General features: G+C 40.4%; 2 protein-coding genes across 3 annotated transcripts; one reads left to right on the forward strand and one right to left on the reverse strand.

Moving 5' to 3' along the window:
- Nucleotides 1–7,402: 7,402 nt before the first annotated feature.
- gpat3 (glycerol-3-phosphate acyltransferase 3) lies at nucleotides 7,403–18,732 on the reverse strand. Its single transcript, XM_088010710.1, has 13 exons — nucleotides 18,592–18,732; nucleotides 17,682–17,853; nucleotides 17,499–17,565; nucleotides 14,280–14,568; nucleotides 13,899–13,973; nucleotides 12,902–12,991; nucleotides 12,354–12,447; nucleotides 12,171–12,286; nucleotides 10,822–10,877; nucleotides 10,660–10,745; nucleotides 10,454–10,582; nucleotides 8,718–8,797; nucleotides 7,403–8,273 (listed from the first exon to the last, which is right to left on the reverse strand). The coding sequence occupies exons 2-13, from the start codon at nucleotides 17,823–17,825 to the stop codon at nucleotides 8,138–8,140; spliced, it is 1,362 nt and encodes a 453-aa protein (XP_087866836.1). The 5' UTR covers nucleotides 17,826–17,853; nucleotides 18,592–18,732; the 3' UTR covers nucleotides 7,403–8,137.
- Nucleotide 18,733: 1 nt separating this feature from the next.
- Nucleotides 18,734–23,756, forward strand: abraxas1 (abraxas 1, BRCA1 A complex subunit). 2 transcript variants are annotated; one of them, XM_088010711.1, is made up of 9 exons: nucleotides 18,734–18,856; nucleotides 19,929–20,019; nucleotides 20,209–20,245; nucleotides 20,368–20,434; nucleotides 21,777–21,973; nucleotides 22,047–22,166; nucleotides 22,242–22,326; nucleotides 23,101–23,218; nucleotides 23,292–23,756. In XM_088010711.1, exons 1-9 carry the CDS (start codon nucleotides 18,734–18,736, stop codon nucleotides 23,543–23,545), a joined length of 1,092 nt encoding a protein of 363 aa, XP_087866837.1. In that variant the 3' UTR covers nucleotides 23,546–23,756. The 2 variants fall into 2 exon arrangements, with proteins under 2 accessions (XP_087866837.1, XP_014865738.1); XM_015010252.2 differs by lacking the exon at nucleotides 18,734–18,856 and adding an exon at nucleotides 18,891–19,043.
- Nucleotides 23,757–23,894: the final 138 nt, after the last annotated feature.

Below are 23,894 nucleotides of genomic sequence, written 5' to 3' on the forward strand. Positions count from 1 at the left end.
GTTTTCCCTGTTCAGTAAAACTAACATTCAGCAGCATTAAAACATCATCCATCAACATTGTCCTGGGGCCCGGGGCCATCCCTGGCAGACAAATTAAAAAGTATTCATTTTGCAAAGAAGCTGCGCAGCGTGCTGCTCCAGTGGACTCGTTTTTTTTTTTTTTTTTTTTTTTTCCTGAATCGCTTCTGAGAGGGAAATTGGAGCCGCTGTTGCTTTTTGCTCTGCTGGAACAGTGTGGAGGCAGAGGAGAGATGAACCTGGTCCCCCGGAGACTGTGATCAGGAGCTACAGGCCATGATGGATGACAGTCAATGTGAACTTGGCAAATATGAACCTGGATTAAAACCTAGCCTGGTAATTTTCTTACAAACTTCTATGGGAGATAAATGCCTCCGCAGCTTTTAATACCACAGCTTCCAGGTATTTTACGGGGCTTGCTTGTTTTTTGTGTGCAACTCATTTCTAAATCTTTCATTAGTACATTTTTATTTTCATCTTTTCATTTTGGATTTTTTGTGGTTTGTCTCAAATTGACTGTGTTGTATACTTTTGGTTAAAATGCTAAAACTGCCATGCTCAGATTGGTTTATGCTGTTTGTTTCTAATAATAATCTCAGACATATTAAAGCACTAGCAGGAGGACATTAGGAGGACGGTCAACAGGAAGTTCTTGTCTGACACATTTCCAAACAGTGAAAAATAATAAAGGGTAAATGCTAAAGAGCTGCAGAAGCACAGTGGATTCTCCCAGATTATTGTTGGTCACCATCTGGCCTCCTATAGCAAAACTTTTTGTTATTTCATCAGGTTTTGCATAAGAAGGCAGCAGGTAATGCAGCATCATGGTTATGCTTTCTGACTCTGCGTGGAAGATAAAGGAGAAATTGTCAAAACACTTTTAATCAAGGAAATTTGAGCAAGTGTCAGCAGCCCCGACACCACTCCGATCTGCAGTGTTGTGGTATAAACTGGCTGAATGGAGATGGATAATTTTCTTCTTCTTCTTCTTCTACCGTCTGTTGGAATCTCACAGATGGCAGTATCATTTACCGCACAGGCTGTCGGTTGGATTCGGGCCAGACATGTTTTTAATACAACTTTGATCATCTGTATCTTTGGCTGCCTGTCCAACGTTGTGGTCTGTCAATAATTAAAAGCTGAATTCAGCCAATAAATTGTTCCGAATGATCCTGTTGATTTTTTTTCAGAAATGATGAAAATGATCTGAGACACAGGGAGAGAAACCAGTTGAAGAGCAGAAAACCCAGTCACTAACACAACGATCTGATTCCACAGATACTGAACCGTACTGCTGCCTGAGACATCTTACATCAGGTATAAACAAAGCCCGAACAGCCAAACATAAACATCCTGACAGAGAAGCGCACATAAAAATGTCATAGTGACATTTTATATTCTCAGTGTTATTTATTTATTTATTTATTTATTTATTTATTTATTTATTTATTCATTCATTCATTCATTCATTCATTCATTCATTCATTCATTCATTCATTCATTTATTTATTTATTTATTTATTTATTTATTTATTACTGTTCTGGTAGATACATGAATGTGCTTTTTTATTTTTTATTTTATTTTGAATCTGGTGTCTTTTGTGTTTTTTGTAGTTTTTCACAGTGTAGATATAAAACTAGCATAAACACATGCTATCAGCACCGACACACAAAGTTTTACTAATGATGGAAAAAAAATTCAAATTTTTATGCACCACTACTACAGTGGAGTCCCAGAACCCAGGAAATTGAACTCTGTGGTTTCTTGAGAGCCCTTCAAATAATGCATATAGCTGCCTATTTTGGTAATAACACCAACTATACCTTAATATGAATTAGTACTCCAATACATCCCACCTGTGGTGGTGTTACAGGAAAAGCAGAATGAACAAACTTCAGGTCGCATATAATGATGGCATGAGGATGCTGCTTAGGGTGCCGCGATGGAGTAGTGCCAGTCAGATGTTTGTGAATGTCAATGTACCAACCTGCGCTGCTGCTCTTCGAAACATTATGCACAGATGTATGTGTAGATTAACAGACTCTGCAAACAGCATCATTCAGACTTTGACCAATCCTGTTCAAAGCTCAGTGAGATTCTTCTCCAGTTTGGCGCTTTAGTTTATATGTCAGTGATTGATTATTTCATTATATATTTTTATTTTTCTTTCTTTTTTCATTGTTCTTGTTTTGTCTGTTTATGGACCATAATTGTGTCTAAATAAAGAGATTGATTGATTGATTGATTGATTGATTGATTGATTGATTGATTGATTGATTGATTGATTGATTGATTGATTGATTGATTGATTGATTGATTGATTGATTGATTGATTGATAAACCGTAGAAACAGCCTTGGAAGCCTTGGGAAGCAGAAGCTAACGTCCACACTCATTCAAGGGAACTGATTGGTGGTCCTGGACTGGCCTTGCAGGCCACCAACAGCATGTCAGGCAGCATCCTGCCTGCGTTTCAGCTCCCTAAGCTCATTGTCTTTAGAATATTTATGTGCCTATAGAATATATAATACTGTCCCTTTACCGAACTTTTGTTGTGAACAGTAAGATGAAGTTGGTATTGGCGCTCAGGCAGCTATTGGGAAAAGTATTTTGGCCCACAATGTTTTTGTGACCATATTTAAAGCATCAGGGGTTTTTTTCCCAAAGGACACACATGGAGCACAACATAACCACCCCAGAAAGTTCACATGGAGACCAGTGCAGGTAGGTATCGGCCACGCTGGCCAGCATGGACGGAGGGGTGAGGAGAAGGCGGAGGAGGCCATGTTTAAAGCTCAACATGTATTGTTCGATGTGACACGCTCAATTTATCATTAGTTGTGAGGGGAGAACGGATGAGTACACTTTCAATTTAGTTCCGCTGCTTTCTCCATTCATCATGCCTCTCATCATCCATCATTTCTGCAGCTTCCCTCCACACTGAACACACTCTCATCAGTTTAATGCAATTAATCTTAATGCTGAGATAATTCCATATTAATGAAGCAGGACTTTTATTTGATTGTTGCTTTGATGAAGTCGTGTCTGCAGCAGCCGCGACAGCATGCGTGTTGCCCAGCGAGCATGAAACTGACAAGGTTTCTCTGTGTTTCCTCCGTGTCATTTCTCTGCTGAGGTTTATGTATATTTCCCAGAGAGCCGGTGACGCTGGCGCCTTCTGTCTTCATACAACAAGTCCTGAGAAATTGGAAAAGTTGCAGCAATAGATAGGAGGTGACCTGGAAACAAAAGCAATCAAGACTCCAGGAGGGAGGGTTGGGGGGGGGGGGGTGTCTGTGGCAGCCATCAAGCTTAAATTCAGCCGTGCTGTCAATAAAAGAAGAAATAGCTTCTGAGGCACGGGGCTGAGGGCAAAGAGGAGTCTGCAATTTCACACCTTCATGTACCTTGCCGGAGGACATTTTTCATGTGCCTTCACTATCTCATTCACTAAAAGCCAGCCAACAGTTTGTAGATGATTCCTGGGATAACAAACAGGAGGAGGACTGAACGTGATTGGAGGAGGAGGTCAGAGACTCACCTCTGCCATCCAATCATTGCATCATTTTTTTTTCAAGACAAGAAAACTGGAATTTAACCACAAATCAATCAGTATTCCACTTGAAGAACTTTCAACTCAATTGAAGCTCAATCAGAGCAAAAGAGATCAATTCTGACCAATTAAAGCCTTTTTGGTTAGAGAATGCAAAGAGAGGCGGGAGGGGGGACACTGCCGGTCTCACGTTTGGCCCTTCTGGTCAGAGGCTGCGTCTGGTCTGAGGTCAGTTTGTGCCACTGGCATATCTCTGTAGCAGAAGTCTGAAAACTGGTGCATAGCACCAGGTGTTTTCATCCGCCTGAATTTTAGTCCATTCCATCATCCTGCAGAATGTGTTCACTTGTTATTTTCATTTTTGCACATTTTAAACCACAAGATGTTGTGGACAAACACTTTAAAAGGGCATCATTATATATTTTCAAGGCACTTAATGTCATTTTATAGCACAAGCAAGTAACCAAGTTATCTTCAGTGGTTATAAAAATGCAGTGTACATAAAACATGACTTTGGAATTTAATGTTTTGGAATTGGGCCTCTGTCTCTTTAAGAAACTCCACTTTCAACATATCATCACAGTAATGGTTCTCCATGATGCCATTAACAACCATTCTTAGGAGCGTTGGACTGAGAACTAGTTTGTATGATCAGATTAGCAGACATGCAGTTCCACCAGATATTTGCTAATTGCTGCTGCTGCTAGTCTGGAGGAGTCGAGCTGGGTCGGCGTAACAGAGGGGTGCTGTGTGAGGCAGACGTTTGGATTGGAGACTTCAGCTCCAGGGAGGAGCTTTGTGGAAAGAGAAAGTGTTTATGCACCCGGAATGGTTGCCATAGAGATTAGAGGATTTCTCAAACATGCATGAAAGAATCAAAGTTTGTTTTTGATGAGGGAATAACATTATAACCTGATGTAAAGCTAAAAAAATGGATTTTATATATTACTCTCCTTTAAATGTTGAGTGAAATGATGGGATGGCATCTAGTGGCACAAACTGGAGACTGCAACCAACAGCTGCAGTCCAAAGCCAGAGTTTGTTGTCAGTAGAAACGGGTATGATGGGTGTGGATGAAGTGGATGAAATGCCTTAGCATGAAATTAGCATTAAATGCAGGTTTGTGTTTAACCTCAGAGTTAAACAGAAGCAGCAGCACAGTGGGCACATCCCAGGACTTGTATTGATCCCTCCCTGCAGCTGCATTGTACCTCCTCAGCATCACATACATTACCACAGAGGCACAGAATAGATGGCAGAACAATGTATTTAAAGGCATTACACTCCAACTAATGGCAAGTCTTAGAGGGAGCCTCAGTCATTTACCCTGTGACCGCTCACTTCCCAGCACAGCACCATTTAAAATGATGTCCTCTGCAGACTACACTCACTTGGATTCAATTTGGAAATGTATTCATATTTACTTAGTGTACCTGCATTGCATTTGTATGGATCAGCCGCGGGTAAGAGTAAAATTGAAACAAATCGAATTAACATATTGGGACAGACGGGGTGGTTGTATGGAGTCCACAGTCGGGGTCACTCCAATGCCTTTTATGATGTCCCTCTGAAATCTATCTGAATCACATTAAATTGGACATAAAGATGTGCAGACACATACATCACAGTAAATGGTGTGGTGCAGCATCGCTCGCCAAGAGTCCCACCTCAACAATCGGGTTATAGAACCGGCTTTAGATCCTATTAATAATTCACAATCTTGTTAGGAGAGAACAAACATTTCTGTTCAAGCAATTTGAGTTGTGGGATTGTTATTACAGGCGGGCGGATGAAGAGGAGGAGGAGAGGCTGTGAAATGTAAGCCTGCTTGTGTGTGGAAGAATAACTCCATGCTATTTCACACTCTCTGCTTTCTTTATTAAAGCGCCGTCACAGTAAACATGTTGCCACCGGCGCTGATCTGCCGCTCTCTTCTGTCTCATCTAGCATCTCCTTCTCACAAGGACACCAACAGGTTTTAGTCCTGTTCAGGGGGACCGACTCGGCAGACATCGCACATCACAGCTGGATCCATCCAACGACACTTTAATGCACAAACACGGCTTTTAAATGGATCAGGTTCTGTTGCCTATTTAATATAAAGCTCTACTGTATTCAGTTTATCAACAGATCTGATAATAATTCTAATTTATCATTCCAATTACTATGAAGTCATGTATCTTGAAAAAATAATTGATGTGTATAAAATATGTCGATTTTTTTTTTACTGTATTGTTCTTTCTCACCAGAAGCAGGTTTGAAGCATTTCAAATCCAGTGCCACCTGATTTATATTTTTTAGTAATAGTATAAAATTCAAGGCAGTTTGATACATAGTCAGATCTGTCCTCTGACCTCTTCTCTGAGTTTTTAAAAAATATCCCATTCTCTGACCTGTAAACAATAAAAAATAAAACAGAATTTAAAACATGATACCGAATGTATTATCATTGACCTTGACAGCGTATTTCATGAAATTTATGGATTTATAACAGCTGTTCAGTCAGGTCTGCAGGAGGCAGGTTTTTCTGCTGTCGTTTCAGTATTTAAGGTTTAAATTCTGTGATTTATTATTATTATTTTTTACAGTACATGTACGGTTTGAAGAGTATTATGATTTATTATTGTCACCATTGTAAGTAGTTTACAGCTCTATTACTGTTTTCTTTTTAAATCACAATATTTTAAATAATTATCTCCATGCTGCATATTGTTTTATCACTACTGTGTTATTTAAATTATTACAATTATTAAAGATGAACTAACTGGCTGTCATAATTAAACTGAATTTAATTTCAAGGTGATTTAACACTCATTGTATGAAGTGTGATTGATATATGTTATATTCAGTCACTGGACAATTACATTGTAAGGAGCTCTAATATTAATGGAGAAAAAACATTTTATGTACCAAGATTTTAATTTAATGTTCTGGGAATACACAGTAAATTGATTTTTTTATGCTGTAAAAATGCTTAGTTGCAACACCCCTGAAAGGAAATATCTCCAGTAGAGGATCCGTTGTTGACAGCGTGAGTTTAGGATTCTTGTGTTTTAGAGGAGCAGAACCTCAGTCAGAATGAACAGATCTCACTGTCCCTTCAGTGTGTTCTGGATTAGAAATCCTCACATTTCTCCAATCAACCGAACTCCTTCACAGACAATGAAAAATCATTTAAAATCATACCGATGTAATTTTTGGTTAAAATATCATACTAAAGGTTTGACTAATCAGAAGCTGCCATTTTAAACTGCTGATATGAGATTGATTTTTAATTTAGGAAATATTTCAAAATCAAGGAGGCTTATATACAATAAGTATAATTCTCATGTTAGTGGTAAGTTTCTAATTGAGCCGTTTAATGTGTCTTAGTAAAAAGGTTTTGTGATGATCGTGTTCAAGTGGAAACTCTGAACTCTTGAGGAAAAACACAGAATTCCTGTTTAATTACTATTTTTAAAATCCTGCTGTTCACTTATTGAGCTACGTAAGAAAAATCTCATCAGTGTTTTACATTTTACACAGTTTGGATTTCTTTAAGAAGCACATAAAGCCTCCTGTTTGTTTTAGATTTAATGGATTTAATCTTTATGTAATTTAAATGTTCAAACTGGTAAATCACTGGTACTGTGTATGCATTTACTGTAAGGTACTTAGTGATTTTTATCTTTGTTTTATAAATAACTTTACTTAATTATGATTATCATTAACATGGTTCTGGTAACATTCTGGTAATCAGAACATTAAAAAAGGTTCCAATATTAAACATTCCACATATTCCAAGTTTGTGAACCAAACATGTAACTATCTGAAAAAAGAAATGTCAATAACTCATCTCTTTCACCTTTATTTTTCCATTTCAATCCCCACAGTTTTATCCTTTCTGCAGTGCAGGCTTAAAATTCCAAAGTATTTGCCATATTTAAAAAGTGTGAAAATCAAAACTATTCTCTTTAATTTGCACAGAAAATCATGAAAAAGGAAAGAAGTCATTTTTAAAAAAATCCACAATCCGTTGGACATTCCTGCAGTTAGGAATCAGTGCTGAAGTACCGTCAAATATGTGACGTTCGCATGAAAATGTAATGTAAAAAGAATCAACCAATGAATGTAGAATCTTTCAGTGAATGATGGATCTTTAAGTTTCTTTTTGTTATAAGAAATATTTTTTTTTTATTTTCTGTTCTATAACTACAGCTCTATAAAAATAACATCCCACATTCTCACAGAAAGAACCGTCGCCGTGGTGACACTGCCTGTAAGAGAAACAGGACAAGTCCTCCAATCCAGGGAGGAGCAAGACAGAAAGACTATGTTATCACACACTGCTCCCTGCTGGTGGATGGACATTACTGCACACACACGCATATACACACACATGCACACACACACACACACACCCCCCACACACACACGCACACAAAGTACATACAAAACATTTAATGAAAACAAAAGCCTGGTGGAATATTAACACATTCCTGTCCAATGGAACAGTCAGCTGGAGCTTCTGATACTTCATCAGTTTCCAAGCTAACAGCTGATCACATGTTCTTCATTGATCCAGCATTATTGATCCTCTCTGGTCTCACTGCATGTTTTTGTGGTTCTGATGTGGTTTTGTCCCACTATGATGTTGCTGTACATCTTCTGCTGCTCCTCCTTCAAGGAATCCCTCACTTTGCATCTCTTCAGTCCTCCATCCCTACAAGAAGCACATTCACAGCCCGATGTTTAGAACCATTCAGCTTAAAATGGCTGCCACCCCACTGTGAAGGTTTGCAGTTCACAAATACATCACATTTACACTGAAAGGGAACTTTCCACATGTGCATCTCTGTTAGCCTCTGTGACCTTCTGACCTTCCTGAGCTCTAGCCACATACGTCTCATGAGCTGGATGATAATAGTCTGTCTTCCTTTGTGAGTCCATCTGTTCACACCAGGTTCTATAAGCTGCTTTATTTCCTGTCTGCTATTCTCTTTCCCTTTATTTCTTGTCATTCAAAACTTTTCAAAACATTTAATCACTTAGACAATTTTCACTAATGCAACTAATGCAACTCATCCCACAGTTGCAGAGTGGGATGAGTTAAGGCCAGAGAATAGATCGGATCTAATGAGTGTGTTGAGCGGAGGCTTGTCCTCACCATGCCAGGTCCAGCAGTCCTCCCTGATGAGCAATGACAGACTTGACTCTGTTGGCAAACTGAGCTGCATCCTCTCCATCCTGCTCACAACACATAAACAGTCAGTCAGAACCAAACACTGCAGCTCAGACCCACAGTAGAAAGAACTGGGCAGGTCTGGATGGAGACTTTCATGTTGGATGATTTTTTGCACAGGAGATGTGGTTTACCCTTAAATCAAGTAAATTCATTGAAATCAGTAAAATTATAATCACACATAGCTGTATGCTTGGATTTCTTATTAAGATATTGCAAAACCTATTTTGTGACTGATGGTGAAAAAGTTCCATCCAATTTTAAAACTCTTTCAAAAGTGGACCAGATAATCATACTTTGTTGATGAGTAACAACAAAGTAATACAATTCGTTTTTGGTTTCTGCATCTCACTCTGAGAAGCAAACATGCAGAGAAATAATTGTGATTGGTTTAGAGATCTCTGCACTGCCTGCATTTGTAATGAGTGTTGTGTATAGTTTAAAGAGACAGTATGATGTATTTTCCAGGCACATAGTGCTATTTTATAGCACCATTAAATGTGTGAAGATGATTTGACAGTTAACTTTAATTGTTATAAAAATGTTACATATATCAAATATGACTTAAAAGAAATGTGACTTTGTAAATTAACACCATGAAATTGGGCCTTTGTCTCTTTAAAAACTCCTGCTCTGCTCCTTTATTAACCTGTTAATGTTTCTACCAGCGTTGCTCTGAGAAGTACAATGCTGGTCTTCTCAGTAGCTCCTACAATGAGCTCAGCAGATGCTCAGTTCCAGCAGCTGTTAACTAATTGCTGCTGGCTAGTTTGAAGGAGTCCACATGCCCACTTGGCTGCTTTGTGATGTGGAAGCATGGAGGCTTGGAAACTACAACTTAGAGGAAGAGCTGCTTCCCTAAGGAGCTAGGTCAGAGTTTTGCACAGCTGAATGGTTGCCATTGGAGATTAAAGGATTTCTCAAACATGTATGAAAAAATCAAGACAACACTCCTGATGAGATATTAACATTATAACAAAAAAGTAAATTTTACATGATGCTGCCCCTTTAAGGCTCGGTGATTAATTTAGCCTGTATTCAAATAGAAATCTGGTTCTTCACAAAAGTTCAGTTTCTTAATACACTCTATGTTACCATGTAGGTTATCATCTGAAATTCACCTCATTCTGAGGTCTATAAACGTTTTTGAAAATGAACATCATTGCAAAAATCTACTTTGCACTCCGCTTCAGACTTGTCACAAAATAACCTGCTAGCACCAAGTCCATTGTTGTTATTTCGAGGCAAAATGAATAAAATTGTGCCAATAAATTCTCTAACATTCTGAAATGTTTAGAAATTATTTTCATCGCAAACCCATGACAACAGGTCTAACAGTGAAACAGTGAAGTTTGTAAGAAATATCTGTGGCTGTGAATCTTCACAGAAGGACAAGACTGCCACCTACAGGTCAAAATGAAATGTACACTAACATGTCCAGGAAAGAATTAGAAGAGTGTTTACCAGCCCTGACATTACATTCATCTGCAACTTTTTCATTCATTATATCTTTATTTAAAAGACACACTATTAGATGAATAATTGTTAATGTCTGCAATGATTTTAAATAGTGAACAAAGGTGTCAGTTAGCATACATGTTCCATTCAGTTTGTGATTGTGCTCACAGCCAGTATGATGTATTGGAAGGAGCATTGAGTACCTGTATGGTCATGGGAGGGAGATACCACACATTGACCACTATGGCCCAGCTGGTCATCATGCGCAGCAGGTAGCTAACCATGTTGTATTTGCTGCTGTTCCAGAAAGCATCCCCGAAGCGACGGTCGTACTGGAACAGACACAAAGCAAACCAATTCACTTCAACCTGAACCGGAGAACCAGGAGAGTCCAACTGGTTGTTTCTACCTTAATAGCTACTGGATAAATGGTTCCTCCGATTTCAAAGCTTCCCTTTTTGAACATCATGACTGAGGTGTTGTTGACACATGTTCCTGTTGGAAACAAAGAGACAGACGTCACTAAACCATGACGATCATCTTTATGTGCAAAGTGACATAAGACTCAGACCTTCAGGAAATATGAGGATGGGAAGTTTGGTCTTTGCAGCGACGTGATGCCTCAGTCTGCAGAGACATGGATGTAAAGCCCCGAGTCATCCTCACAACAATCAAACAATCTTAACATGATTTCAGTAACAAAGCAGATCTCCTCATTGTGAGTTCTCACAGAGCGCCTCGACCTCTGGTTCTTTGGTGGGTTAAATAAATCCTGAATCATCTTTAACAGTGACCACATAGTGTATTCTTCCTGTAGTGTGGTCACAAAGCATGAGGGTGACCAATCATGTGTGAGCTGAACCCTTATGCTGAAGGCATGACTGAGAATGAGTCATCCAGTGTGATAGTCTGAGCTGAACTGGGAGTCTGGGCTGACCGCTGGATCGCATGCAGCTCCTGCAGTCTGTGTTGTCTTCAGTGTGACTTTGAGGTTTTAGTACACTATTGCTTAGCTGCCTTTATCTTTTTTCTAGCTTTGTTTCATGTACTTGCAAGTTTTTATTTTGCCTTCCTTCAATTTCATGTTCTTCTGTTTAGCACTTTGGTCATCAGTTCATTTCAATTCACTTTGTTTATAGGACAAATTCACAACAACTATCACCCCAAGACACTTTACAAAAAAAGTCATTTCAATCCAGTCACACATGCATTCCAATTGATCCTAGTTATCAAACAGTAAGCTCAATTAATTATTCAAAGTGGATTCAAACGTTTCTAAGGAAACCCAGCAGATTGAATTGCAGAATTCATTCCTCCTGGACCAGCAGGGGGCGCTTGAATTATGTTGCTGACTTTACAGCACGAGCACGCATGGAGCAACAGTGGACAGGAAAACTGGCAAATGGACTGTACTTGTATAGCACTTTGTTAAGACTGTCCTTTGGCAAAAAACGCTTCACGTTACATTCAGTCATTCACATGCTGATGGGGGTGAGCTGCTGCTGCATGTGGTCACCACTGCCCTGCAGTAGTCTGACAGAGTCAGCACCAGACCCTCTGACCAACACCAGCAGGTAAGGCAGGTTAAGTGTTTTGCTCAAGAGAGATTAAAGGATTTCTCAAACGTGTATGAAAGAATCAAGGCAACAGTCCTGATAACACTGAATGTTTAACACATAATCTCATCTGACAGAAATTCATACATGTCCTATTCCTTACTCTGAGTGGGAGGGGCTAATGCTAATGCAACAGCTGGACTCAGATTGAGACATCGATTGTCTGCCTTAGTTTTTATGTCACATTGATCTGTAGGACATAAAGTCCATTAGTTGTTCTGGCTCTAGATGCGTTTTTTTTTTAGGAGTTCTTTCTAACTAGTTGTCATAAAACTTCTTATTGTCATGTGAACCTAGTCGTCACCTTCTGGTCACTGTGTTTCGGTCCTTCATCTCCGATCTCTCAAACCAGACGTGGGGGCAGGACCTGACCATGGACTTCTGAAGGATACCCAGCAGACCTCCATGAGTCTGTCCGACCTGTGGACAAGGTGGCATTACAGAAGGAGTCACAGACTCACTGATTTTCCCCAGAAGTAAGACTCACCATGGCGTAGCAGCCATCATTGGCCAGGATCACCACGTCGATGGGGGTGGTGTGGTTCGCAACACATATTCCTCCCTTCTGAGGCCTGTTTTCTCTGCAGAAACACCAGCACACAGGCCAATGTGGAGCTCACAACACTGAGTAGAGCAACAGCAATTCCTAACTTTGGAATTTCCAAATTCAAACTGTGCATAGTTCGTGCAAATTCTTCTAAAGAGCCAGATTATTTTAGTTCCTGGTCTGAAAAAAACATTTTCATCACATCAACAATAAGGCATGGGAAAAGAATATGAGTCTATATGCCTGAATACTATTATTTAGCATCTAGTTTCATTTAATTTTAATAAGAGCATAATACATTTTTATTATTAGGCTGTTATTCTATCAATCATTTCATTTCACAAAATAAGAGAAGAAACTACACGGTTTGAAATCATTTGTTATTTAATGTCTAAGTTTAGACTTTGTTCTTTAAACTCTACATTTTGCAAACAAACAACTTTAAATGAAAAATACAGCAACGTGTTGGAAGTTGGAGTGTGACTGACTTGTTGTGGTAGTGGATGGTAGCAGACAGTCCTCTGGCACAGATCCTGTAGCAGGTCAGGTGGACCAGCTCACTCAGCCAGTTCTTTGCACTGATACGTAGAAAAAACACAGGAGTATTGGGAAGGCTTCAGAATACGCTTTAAAAATAGAACACTGCTATTCAAAGCACTGTGTCAAAATACCCATCACACTTCTGACTTATTGTACATTTTACAGCTCTAAACCTCATTGTATTTTATGTGAGAGACCAACACAAAGCAGATATTTTTACAAATACAAATCTTAGATGAATTGCCAGCAGTTATTTTCAGCCCACATTCCTCTGATACTGGTAAATAAAATGTGAAACCAAATGTGATTTACGTAGTAAGTAAAAAGAGTGTATATGTTTGTGTGTGTGTGTGTGTGTGTGTGTGTGTGTGTGGGTGTGTGTGTGTGTGTGTGTGTGTGTGTGTGTGTGTGTGTGTGTGTGTGTGTGTGTGTGTGCGTGTGTGTGCGTGCGTGTTTGTGTACGAGGTGTTTATATCCTTGTAGGAACCTATTTCTGTCTACAATGTGGGAACCATTGCTCCTTGTGGAGACATTTTCTTGATCCCCATGAGGGGAAATGTTTTTGGGTTAGGGTTTAGGCTTAGGACTAAGGTGGGGAGGGTTAGGGTTTGATATAGGGTTAAGTATGTGACGGTTAGGGTTAGGCAGTAGAAAATAAATCCTTAGATGCACCAACCTGATAGAGATTTGCCCCTATAGGACCTGCAGCTGTATGACAGCAAAATGTGTTTCTACAAAGTATTGAGTCAGTGGGACTAAATTCAAATGCACACCACATTTTTCAAGAATTTATCTGAAAAGAATTTGCTCTTTAGAAATTTGTTTTTAATCACATTTCTATGGTATTTTGTGTCGGTCAGTTGCATAAAATCCAAATAAAATACATTAAAGTATTTTATCATTTTACAAGACACTGAAATGATGTGTTTATTTCTAGTATTTTACCTGCTCTCAGGCAGAAATCCAACCACACATGTTCCAATCACCAGCCAGGAGATACCGGTAGAGGCCAGAGCAATCCTGCAGAAAATCACATAGTCTTCTAACAGATTCATGTTAAACTCCTCACAGATTGAAATTTGTGTTGAAATACTTGTTTTTTTTCTGATTTATAACAGAGAAACCCCTGCAGGTCTGTCAGAGGAGTTTCAGATCATTTGCTCTGACATTAAGCTCCATACCAAATAATAAACCAGAATATATTCCTGTCATGACTCAGACTTTGTGTTTGTTCACTGTCGGCCAGAGGAAGCTGAACTCTTCGCAGCTTCTAGTCTGATGTCTGTCCCAGCCTCTGGGAGGCTGATCTGTGTCACACTGACTGACCTGAAGGGTAAGAGGACGCAGTATCGCACAAACACTCCGAGACCCCAGATGATGGTGAGGCGGAGGCTGATGTAGTAGAAGTTTTGGTTGGTGCGGGTCAGAAGGTTCCAGGAAGCCAACTCCTCTGAGGAAAATCTCTGCGTCACCTGGTCCTCCACAATGCTCTCCAGACCCTTCTTACAGAAATACACACCATCACTCAAACAGAAGGCCCCTGCCGCCTCAGGCCGAGAGCACCGGAGCTGCCACATCTCCTCCTCCATGGACCCCCCCACTCGCTCTATGATCCCTGCAAGACAACCAGCAGAACCAGAGGTAGTTCTACCTTCATGTCACAGCAAGAAAAAGGTCATGGAGTTTTGACTTTAAGTTATTAGATTTTTATGGGAAAGCAAATTGTTTGACATATTTTTTTCATCATCACATGATTAAAATTATTAAAACAAATTTTCATTTCAAAAACTGTTTAAAGCCCAGAGGTGGACTAAAACCTCCACTGAGGTTCAGCAAGACACAAAGTTAAAAAAATAGAAAAATGCAGTAAAGATCCAGTGACACTTGTTTAAGATGCAAAGTTCTTTAAAAATGTCTAAAATCTTTAGACAAATAAAAAAAAAGAAAAAACGCACTAGCTTTTTCTGAAGTTACAGTGGCAGTTATGAACAGATTGATACTGGTTGATTCACCCTGTTAAGAACATCTCATACCAGCTACCAGCAAGACTTTATACTGACAATGCATCAGTTCAGACTCATAATGGGGGTTTTTGCACCTGATATGGCATCCGGTCATTTACATTAGTGCAGAGTCTCAACGGCACTTCAAGGGCCCACTGACTGCAGGGTCCAGTTCCCTTCCAGTTCATGCATGACGACGCTTGTGGTCAGTTTGTGCAGATAAGGCAGTACTTAGAATGCAGTTGTAAATAACATAAAGGGTTGGCTTAGTGACTTTATTTCCTATCACTTACTTTCCATAGTCTACCCACAGTCTATTCTAAGGAATTGTATTTATGGGAAACCAACAAATAACACTGGCATGCAGAGTGCCATGTAGTTTACTCAGTAACTGGAAGCTGCCCAGGTTCTGCGTCTGCAAACCAAACCCAGATCATTTGGACTGATGATGCTTATCTGTCCAAACTGTTACACCAACTGGCAGCTGTTGTGATGTGAGCTTATTTTGCAAAGACAGGCCCTGCTGTCATGTTGGCCAGAAGTCCCATTGTGGGTGTTTCCTGGTTAAATAAAGTTTAAATAACAATAAAAAAAAGTCATTTTATAAAACTACTGGATATTTCTTAGGCTTATTTGTTGTTTTTATGTTGACTTTTGATCACAGAGTAAACCACCAAATACAACAAACTTCACAGCACAGATGTCTGCAGCTTCAGCTCCCTGCATAGTAATACACAGAAAGCTCAATATGAAAACAATAGTTGGTAATTCCTCACACAGCTGTTTGTGTGCTGGGAAAATGAAGATGAAATGAGATTCAGGCAATGTGTAATGTGTAATGTTGACAGCATGTGGAGGATCATGAGGCTGCTGACCTCATGTTTACCCCCACAGGCACAGCCGAGTCTCCCTCAGCTTCCTGTTTTCTTTTTCATATCAGTTTTTCTGAGAACTAATTAAATGAATGGGATGGACAGACCTGAAGCTGAACTGAACAGTTCCAGCCTGGGCATTACGGTGACATCATCACACCTACACACCATGTCCACAAAGGATTGGCTATAACATAAAGCTTTGTGTACTAATAATGTGCTTTTACTTCAGAAGTCAGAGAGTAAATACTTTTCTGTTGTGTAAGTTCAGCAATGTCGTACAGTGGATATTCTCACAAACAGATGGGTGTTCAAGGCTGCAGGTAAGATTAATGATCATCTCTCTGCTTGTTTGTTTTCTCAAACTTATTTCCAAAAATAAATGATCGCCTCAGGCCAGGAGGCAAATGTGAACATTTTTCACATTTCACTACTCAGAAGGAGTGCTTCACTGTGTTTCAGTGTTTCTTGGTGTGTGTGTGTGTGTGCGTGTGTGTGTGTGTGTGTGTGTGTGTGTGTGTGTGTATGTGTGTGTGTGTGCATATGTATGCACACGCACACACACACACAAATTCAGCTTAAACAAACACATGTGTGTTTAAACTGAATTTGATCCCAGTCTGCTCTTTGGCTACCGTTACCCAACCTGCTGTTGCATCATCAACATGAGACGAGCCAGAAGTTTTCCCACACTGAGCGACAACCCCAACATCAGATGGTGCAGCTGACCAATGGGCAGTCCCGATTCTCTCTCATAGCGTCACATGATCTCCATGTGTTAGAAAAACAAATCCTTCCTGCAGCAGAACATTGTGTACTAAAGCCCAAACAAGAATCTGCCAAAGACCGCCTCATGTAGGATCAGCAGCAGAACTTCTCCACATGTTGCAACCAAAGTTTAAGAGTCCCACTGCAGAGGGAAACCTTTTAACCCAGAGCAGAGCTCCTCCTCTAGCGGAGTGATGTTAGAACACAGTGAAGAACGTAACTGAGAACTTCAAACAATCTGTTTTAATAAACTTCAATCTTACACTATTCATTTGTAATATTCATTTAGCGTTATCATTGCTATTTTCAAAATTATTTGTTATTTTAGAACTTACTTATTTTCTCCCTGTATGTCTAGGTATTTTGTTCCATTTTCAATGTAATTTATTTCGTCGATAGAAATTAAAGGTTATTCCTGCTGCTTAGAATTTATGGAATTATTAAGTTTTAATTACATGACCTTTAATATGTAATAAATTGCTTCTTTAATCTGATATAATTTTGTATTGTTTTATCATTATTTTGTGCATTTTTCCAATTATCTTCATGTCTTTGGTTATTTTTAGTGTTTTATTGATATTAATTCTTCACTGGTTCTCTCCTTTTCCCAAGCTTTTTTTTTTATTATTGTTTTTTATCACTGAAGTGAGGTAACTCCTGATTTCTACACTAGTTATTTGGTTCTTTCATCCAAGTCCATTATTATGTGGAGCATATTGTCACAGTCAGCAGGTGACAGGTGGGGGACAGGCCAGTCCATCCCAGCAGGAACATCAAAATCAGACAAGCAGATGTAGAGTCACAAATCAGTCTAACATATATATTTATGACTGAGGTAGAGAATCTGAATATCTCCATAAAAACAAAAACCTGCATAGCTCCTATTGGTGATCAGGACTAACCTGTATGCAGAGGGATTGGGGCGCTGGGCTGCTCCTGCTGGCCCCTCTGGATGCGTAATGTGGCCCACTGCAATACATTAAAGTTTTTTCAGATGATTTTGAACAACACACTGCTGCATGCTTAAACATACACACACAACTTTCTAGTGAGGACTCAAACAGGACTGAGAATAAAAACATTACCTCAAGTATTTTGACCAGAACCTGGATGTAGACTTCAGTTACCCCCAGAGAAAGGCCAAACATGGCAGGAAGCATGATGAAGAACACCACCACGAACATCCACAGCTGGAAAATGATCCCAGCCACATACAAAAGGTTCTCCATCACCGCGGCTCTCAGGTCACCTCATCATCTACAAACCAGTAACCATCCTTCTCAGTCAAACAAGCTAACTGCTGTGACTCATTAATAATCTTTTCTCTCCTCCAGGAGTAATTGGTGCAAACTAGAAATGGTTCTATTTACAAAGAGCTGGCACATCTTAAATGGGAAGCAGAGAGGATAAGTGGGGGAATTACAAGAGGACCAGAGCTAACAATGCTGCAGAATGCAACTAGTGAGGCTAAACTTAGTGTGTCTGCTGACCAGAAGCAGCTGTCCAACGCTAAGGTTACTGCCTGATAACACATGAGGACCTGAGGACTCTAACTGGTCCATTGCTTCTTAAAGCTTAACTTGATGCCCAACTGTTCCTGTAAGTGAGTATGAAAATACCTAAACACACACGCACACATACGCATAACACACACAGAACTACTGCTGTTATTCCTGATTACTGCGACAGAATATATTACACCCCATTTGATTTTAAACTTTTAAGCGTCATTTTAAAGTCATTTTACTATTAATTTAATAAACAGGACCAAAGGAAGGTACGATACAGCTCAAATATGAAATATTATTGTTTCTTTAAATTCAGAAACTTTTGAGGACTCAAAAGCGTCAACTGTACACGTGCATTTACTGTACACTAGTCAATAAAACACAAGAAATAATAAGTTATACATAGTTAGGTAAATGAAAGTCTGACAGCGCAAAAAGTTTAATAAATGACATGCAGTGACCGTCCTGTTGAAAGAAGAGGACTTACTGGGGAAACGTTGCCCAGAACCGCTCCATGATTAAAACAACCGAACCGAATCTGGCAAGCACTGGCAGAAAAAAGCATGTGTGAATGTAGCAGGACAGTGGATGATCCTTCAGCGTCCAGCTGATCTGAGCAGAACCTCTGGATGTGTTTGGTCCACGGAGAGAAGAACGATAATACTTTCCCTTTGGGCGTTATGAAATCTGCAGCACGTCAAGATCAAGAAACCCGGAGTAAGACAACTCCTTGTCTTACATACTCCGGTACGGTAGGTGGCGGCATATAGTATTGTGGCATACCGTTATGTGCATGGAAGTAGAAGAAGAAGAAACAGAAGAAGGCGGCTGTTTGGATTTAATATATAGAGAGGCATAATGTCGGAGCCTAGTGTTCGTATTTCGGGGACTGTTTTAGCTTCTCTCATGTTCCAGCATGTTAACAGCGACTCAGACGTGGTGAGTACGTCTTTTAGAACTTTTACAGTCGTGCTTTCCGAACCCTGCTGACGATGCGATGCTGTTTCTAGTTATGGCAGTTGGCAAAGAGATAGCAAAGTTAATGTATAGTCAGCTGCATTTAAACTGCCCTATTTGAAACTTAGCGTTCTGCGGGGAATGAAATGCACGAGAGCATTCAAAGCTGCCCCGGTGACACTGAAACCCAGTTAACACACCAGACTCTGCTCAAGTATTCTTGAAGTTGAGGAGTAATGCATTTACAAGTAGAAAATGCATACTGAGAAACTGATTAAGTGCATCAGCAAAACTACTGTGCACTGTAAATATATTCGGCATACATTTAGTTTCACAGTGAGATTCAGAGGGTCATTTTTAACTTAAATCTTAGCCCTGTTGTGATAGCAGCACTGGATACAGTGATACTCGTAGTTTGGGCTTTTAAAGCTTTTAAAGGCTTTTAAATTGAGAGGTGTTTTTCATGGTGGAATTACATAACTGTAATTATATATTTTTAAAAAGGGCATAATGAAAGAGACACGTTATAATTTATAGTGATTTTCTTTAATCCACACAGGGTCAAATATACAGTACATTTAACTGTATGTTGCTAAAGGGTCTGGAACATTAACAGTATAAGACGCCTATATTCTAATTTAGTGGGCAGAGCAAGAAAGAACTCTGCAGACAAAAGTTATCTGATCACATAAGAGGAGCAGTTAACATAAACCAGTAGGAGAAATAAGTCTTCCTGCTGTTGCAGCACATCTCTCTATCATGAGTTTTTTTGTTCATAAAACCTTGAGGAGCTACTTCCTGCAGCAGAGAGCAGTGCATGCTGGACTGCAGCCTGATGTCTGCTGTCTGCTCTCTCCTCTCTGCCAGGAAGGTTTGGTTTTGGGAGAAAGCAGCTTCCATGAACAGGTCACCATCAGTGACTCCCAGTCTGACCACATTCACATTGAGGAAATATACAGTGAGTACCCACTAGTGCAGCACCATTATTGAGTCAGGTAGGACTGCTATTTGTCTTGGTGTGTTATATCCACATGTTCTGTATACAGAAAAATTCTGAGAATGTGATCTGAACTCCAAGAAATGTTCAGCTGTGTGTAGAGCTCAGCAGTTGTGTGTCATCAGTGTGTGTAATGTGTTTGTCTGACAGACATCCAGAAGCATGTCGCCTGCCTCAAGCTGAACATGTGAGTCCTGCAGATCAGCCATCAGCACAGTGTTGCTTTTACTATATATGTGTGTGTGTGTGTGTGTGTGTGTGTGTGTGTGTGTGTGTGTGTGTGTGTGTGTGTGTGTGTGTGTGTGTCAGTCTGTACAGCAGCTCTGGGGAGGTGAACCTGGATGTGCTGCAGGAGATGCTTGCAGATAACAAGCAGGTAGGTGAGGGATGGATTCAGCTCACTGTGGAAGGTTTGGTAACATTTCTGTTTTTATATATATATTTTATGTAGCATGATGTGTTTAATGTGTGACAGTTCTAGCACTGTTGCCTTGCAGTGAGAAGGTTTTGGGTTCAAATCTTTCTGCATGGAGTTTGAATGTTCTCCCTGTGGATGCATGGGTTCTCTCTGAGTACTCCAGTTTCCTCACAAAGTCCAAAAACATGACTGTGAGGTTAATTTGGGTGTTTAATATGTGTGGCCTTATCATCTAATGTGTAGCATTCATTTAAGATTGTGTTCTACCTTGTATTACTTACCTTATTATCAGTCTTGCAAAAGTATTTCTACCCTTCTCTGTGTAATTGGCTCATAACGTCCACAACACAAAGCTGATCTCCCTCCTGTCTCAAAATCAATTTTGCCACATATTCTTAGTTGAAGGTCTGACCTTTGACTAGGCCATTCTGCCATTTTTTGGTCTGTCCACAGTCGCTCCATATTCAGATGAATCAGAGTTCTGTGAGGAGTCCAAAGCTTGGGATCTAGTTTTTTATCCTAACCTCCTCCCAGGTCCGTCTGCTGGGTTTCTTAGTCTTTATGATGCTGACTGTTTCCTAAAGAACCTCTGAGCAAACAGAATAGCTGCTTCTGAGATAAAACTGGACACAGCTGCAGTTAATATCTGAAGGTGATTTTATTTTAGGGCATTAAAATAACATACACATGCATGCTGCACCTTTCAATTTTTTCTTTACCAAACCCCACGTTTGCTTTCATTGTTTTTCAGTTTTGTTGGTCTTTCACATTTTGTCCAAATTCTCAGTGTTTAAGAGACAAGAATGTCTTATTATGTCATTTTAAAGTGAGAGTTGACTGTGGGCCTAATGACATTAGCAATGATGGATGTTTTCATGTGTTCATACTCAGCAGGATTGAACACATTACGCATCAGATTTTCACTTCTGATGTTGATACTTAGGATTTTGCCCTGTGTCACTAACACAACACTTGAAAGTAAACTATATAAAACATAAGAATGTTTTATATAGTTCCGATAATGTAGTTAGGTGATATATAAATATTATGTAAAAAAATAAAGGATGACGTCACTCAGAGCACTAAGCATAGAATTTGATTGAATAGATCTGCCTTGTTGATCAGGCATATTGTCACCAATACCTGATCTGAAATTTTTTTCGTTATCGGGACCAGTATAGATATTAATATCACATCAGGTCATCTTTACCAGTGCAGAATGAGCACTCTTTGTGTGATGTAGTGGAATGACAGGTGAGGTGTGAGTGTGTCTCAGTGAAGTAGAGTGTTTGTGGTGCAGGACAGTGTTATCGGCTGGTACCGGCAGCGCCGGCACTCGGAGCAGCACATGACGTTCAGGGAGAAGCTGGTCCATGACAAGCTGAAGAGCGCTCTGAAGAACCCCCACATGATCTTCCTGCTGCTGACGTCCAGTAGGGTGACCCCCACAGACTCCACCCACCGCATGGAGTACTCCGCCTTCACGTCCCGCAGCAGGTGACGCTCGCTCCAGTGGGACAGGTCGGCTCGGTGCGTTTACTCAAGGACTGCTGTCCTCTGCTCTCTACAGGCGCTTCGTGAACATCCCGGTGCTGGTGACCAACCTGGGTCTCCTGGAGCAGCAGGGCTACTGGAAGGTGTCCGCTCCCTGCTCCGCTTCAGGCTATAGCCTCACCATGAACAAACACGGGTAGCTTTGCTCTCATGCCGGCCCAGACGGGTGGCAGCTGTGCTCCTGCTCACAAAGCTCCACCGTCTGTTCCAGGTCCAGGTTCTTCTCCCCCAGTGGGCTGTTGAAGGAGGTGGATGAGATGAACAAGATGAATGACTCTCTGCAGGTGGAGCTGCAGGTGAGGGAGGAGTGAAGGCGCATATAAGGGTTCCTACACGGTCTGGAAGTTGATTTATTTTCCCATTCTGGATTAGTGTGGAGAAATATTTGTATTTCCAGAGTGTGATTCCATCCACACTTCCTTTATTCATTTTTCTCCACCCCATTTTCTTTTTTCTCTGTCATTCCTTACTTCCTAGCTTCTATCTGCTCTCCGCTCCATCTGTCCCATTTTTCTTTTTTCCCATCCATTTCGTACTTTTTTCTTCCCTTTATTCTATTCAGTTTATTTATATAGCAGCAAATCACAACAAATGTCGTCTCAAGGGATTTCACAAAAATTAATTTCAATTAAATCCCCCATACATTCCAATTGATACCAGTTATCAAACAGTTAACAGTTGTACATTGAAGTAGCTTACAAAGTGTCTAATGAGACCCATCAGGTTGCATCAAATCATTGACTTGCAGGATTCACTCCTCCTGGATGAACATGTAGAGACAATCATTTACATCAGGGATGGGCAACTCCTGTTTATTTTACAGAAATCCCTCATACTGAGCATGCATATGGCAACAGTGGAGAGGAAAAACTTCCTTTAACAGGAAGAGACCTCCAGCAGAACCAGATAAACTACACTTTATTCTTCTTTCTTCCCTTCTCCTCCTTACTGTTGTATTTAAAGTTTGAGTTCCTATGCTAATCTGACTGTGAAAGTCTTATGATTTGACATGGTGAGTATATGGGAGCCCTGTGTCTTCAGACTGTCTTGCTGTGTGTGTTTGTGGACAGAAAGCGTGCAGAGAGGTGGAGGAGAGTGAGCGTGCAGTAGAAGCGCTGCAGCTGGAGGTTTCAGCCCTGAGGAAGAGCCTCAGAGAGAAGCAGCAGAGCTCAGAAGGAAAAGTTCCAGGTAAGATCCAGATCCACCAGCAGGTGCTCCTGCTTCAGCTCCAGGCAAGTCCTCACGCTGTCCATTTCCATAGGAACCAGCAGCCCAGTTGAGCCCAGGAACAACCAGCTGCTGCTAAAGGCCGTCAGAGCGCTGCTGGGCTCCTGCCCTCTCTTGCTCACTCAGAGGCTGTCCCTGCAGGCCTGCCCTGTCCCCAGCAGAGACACAATGGCAGCAGACTCAGACAGGGAGCAGGAGCAGCCTGCCCTGCTGCAGGACGGCCGTGGGACGAAGCAGAGGGGCGCGCTGCAGGGCAGGGGCAGGAAACGGAGGAGGAACAACTGCTGACTCAGCAGGGGAAATAAATAAATAAAGCCTAAATAAATGCTAGGCTTAAATTAACTGCAGAAATCAAATATGTAGATATGTTTTATTTGAAAACATTTTTCATTTGAGTATTTTCTAAGTTCTCAAATGAACAAATGTTACAATATGTCATCTGGAGATGGTTCAGAATAATTGTTTTTCGGAATTTATTGGAATAAATTCATATTTATAATGGTGTCTCAGCCATATTTAATATTGACTTCTTCCATGGTTTCTAACTGCAGCTCAACAGGTTCTGCTTGATGGTCTACAGTCTCCTCATTGGTCCAGAACCACTAAACATCCCTCTGAGGACCAGAACGTGGGTCAC

The sequence above is a fragment of the Poecilia mexicana genome, unplaced genomic scaffold (genome assembly GCF_051168715.1).
Source record: "Poecilia mexicana isolate PSO_F unplaced genomic scaffold, ASM5116871v1 scaffold_12, whole genome shotgun sequence".
NCBI classification, from domain to species: domain Eukaryota; kingdom Metazoa; phylum Chordata; class Actinopteri; order Cyprinodontiformes; family Poeciliidae; genus Poecilia; species Poecilia mexicana.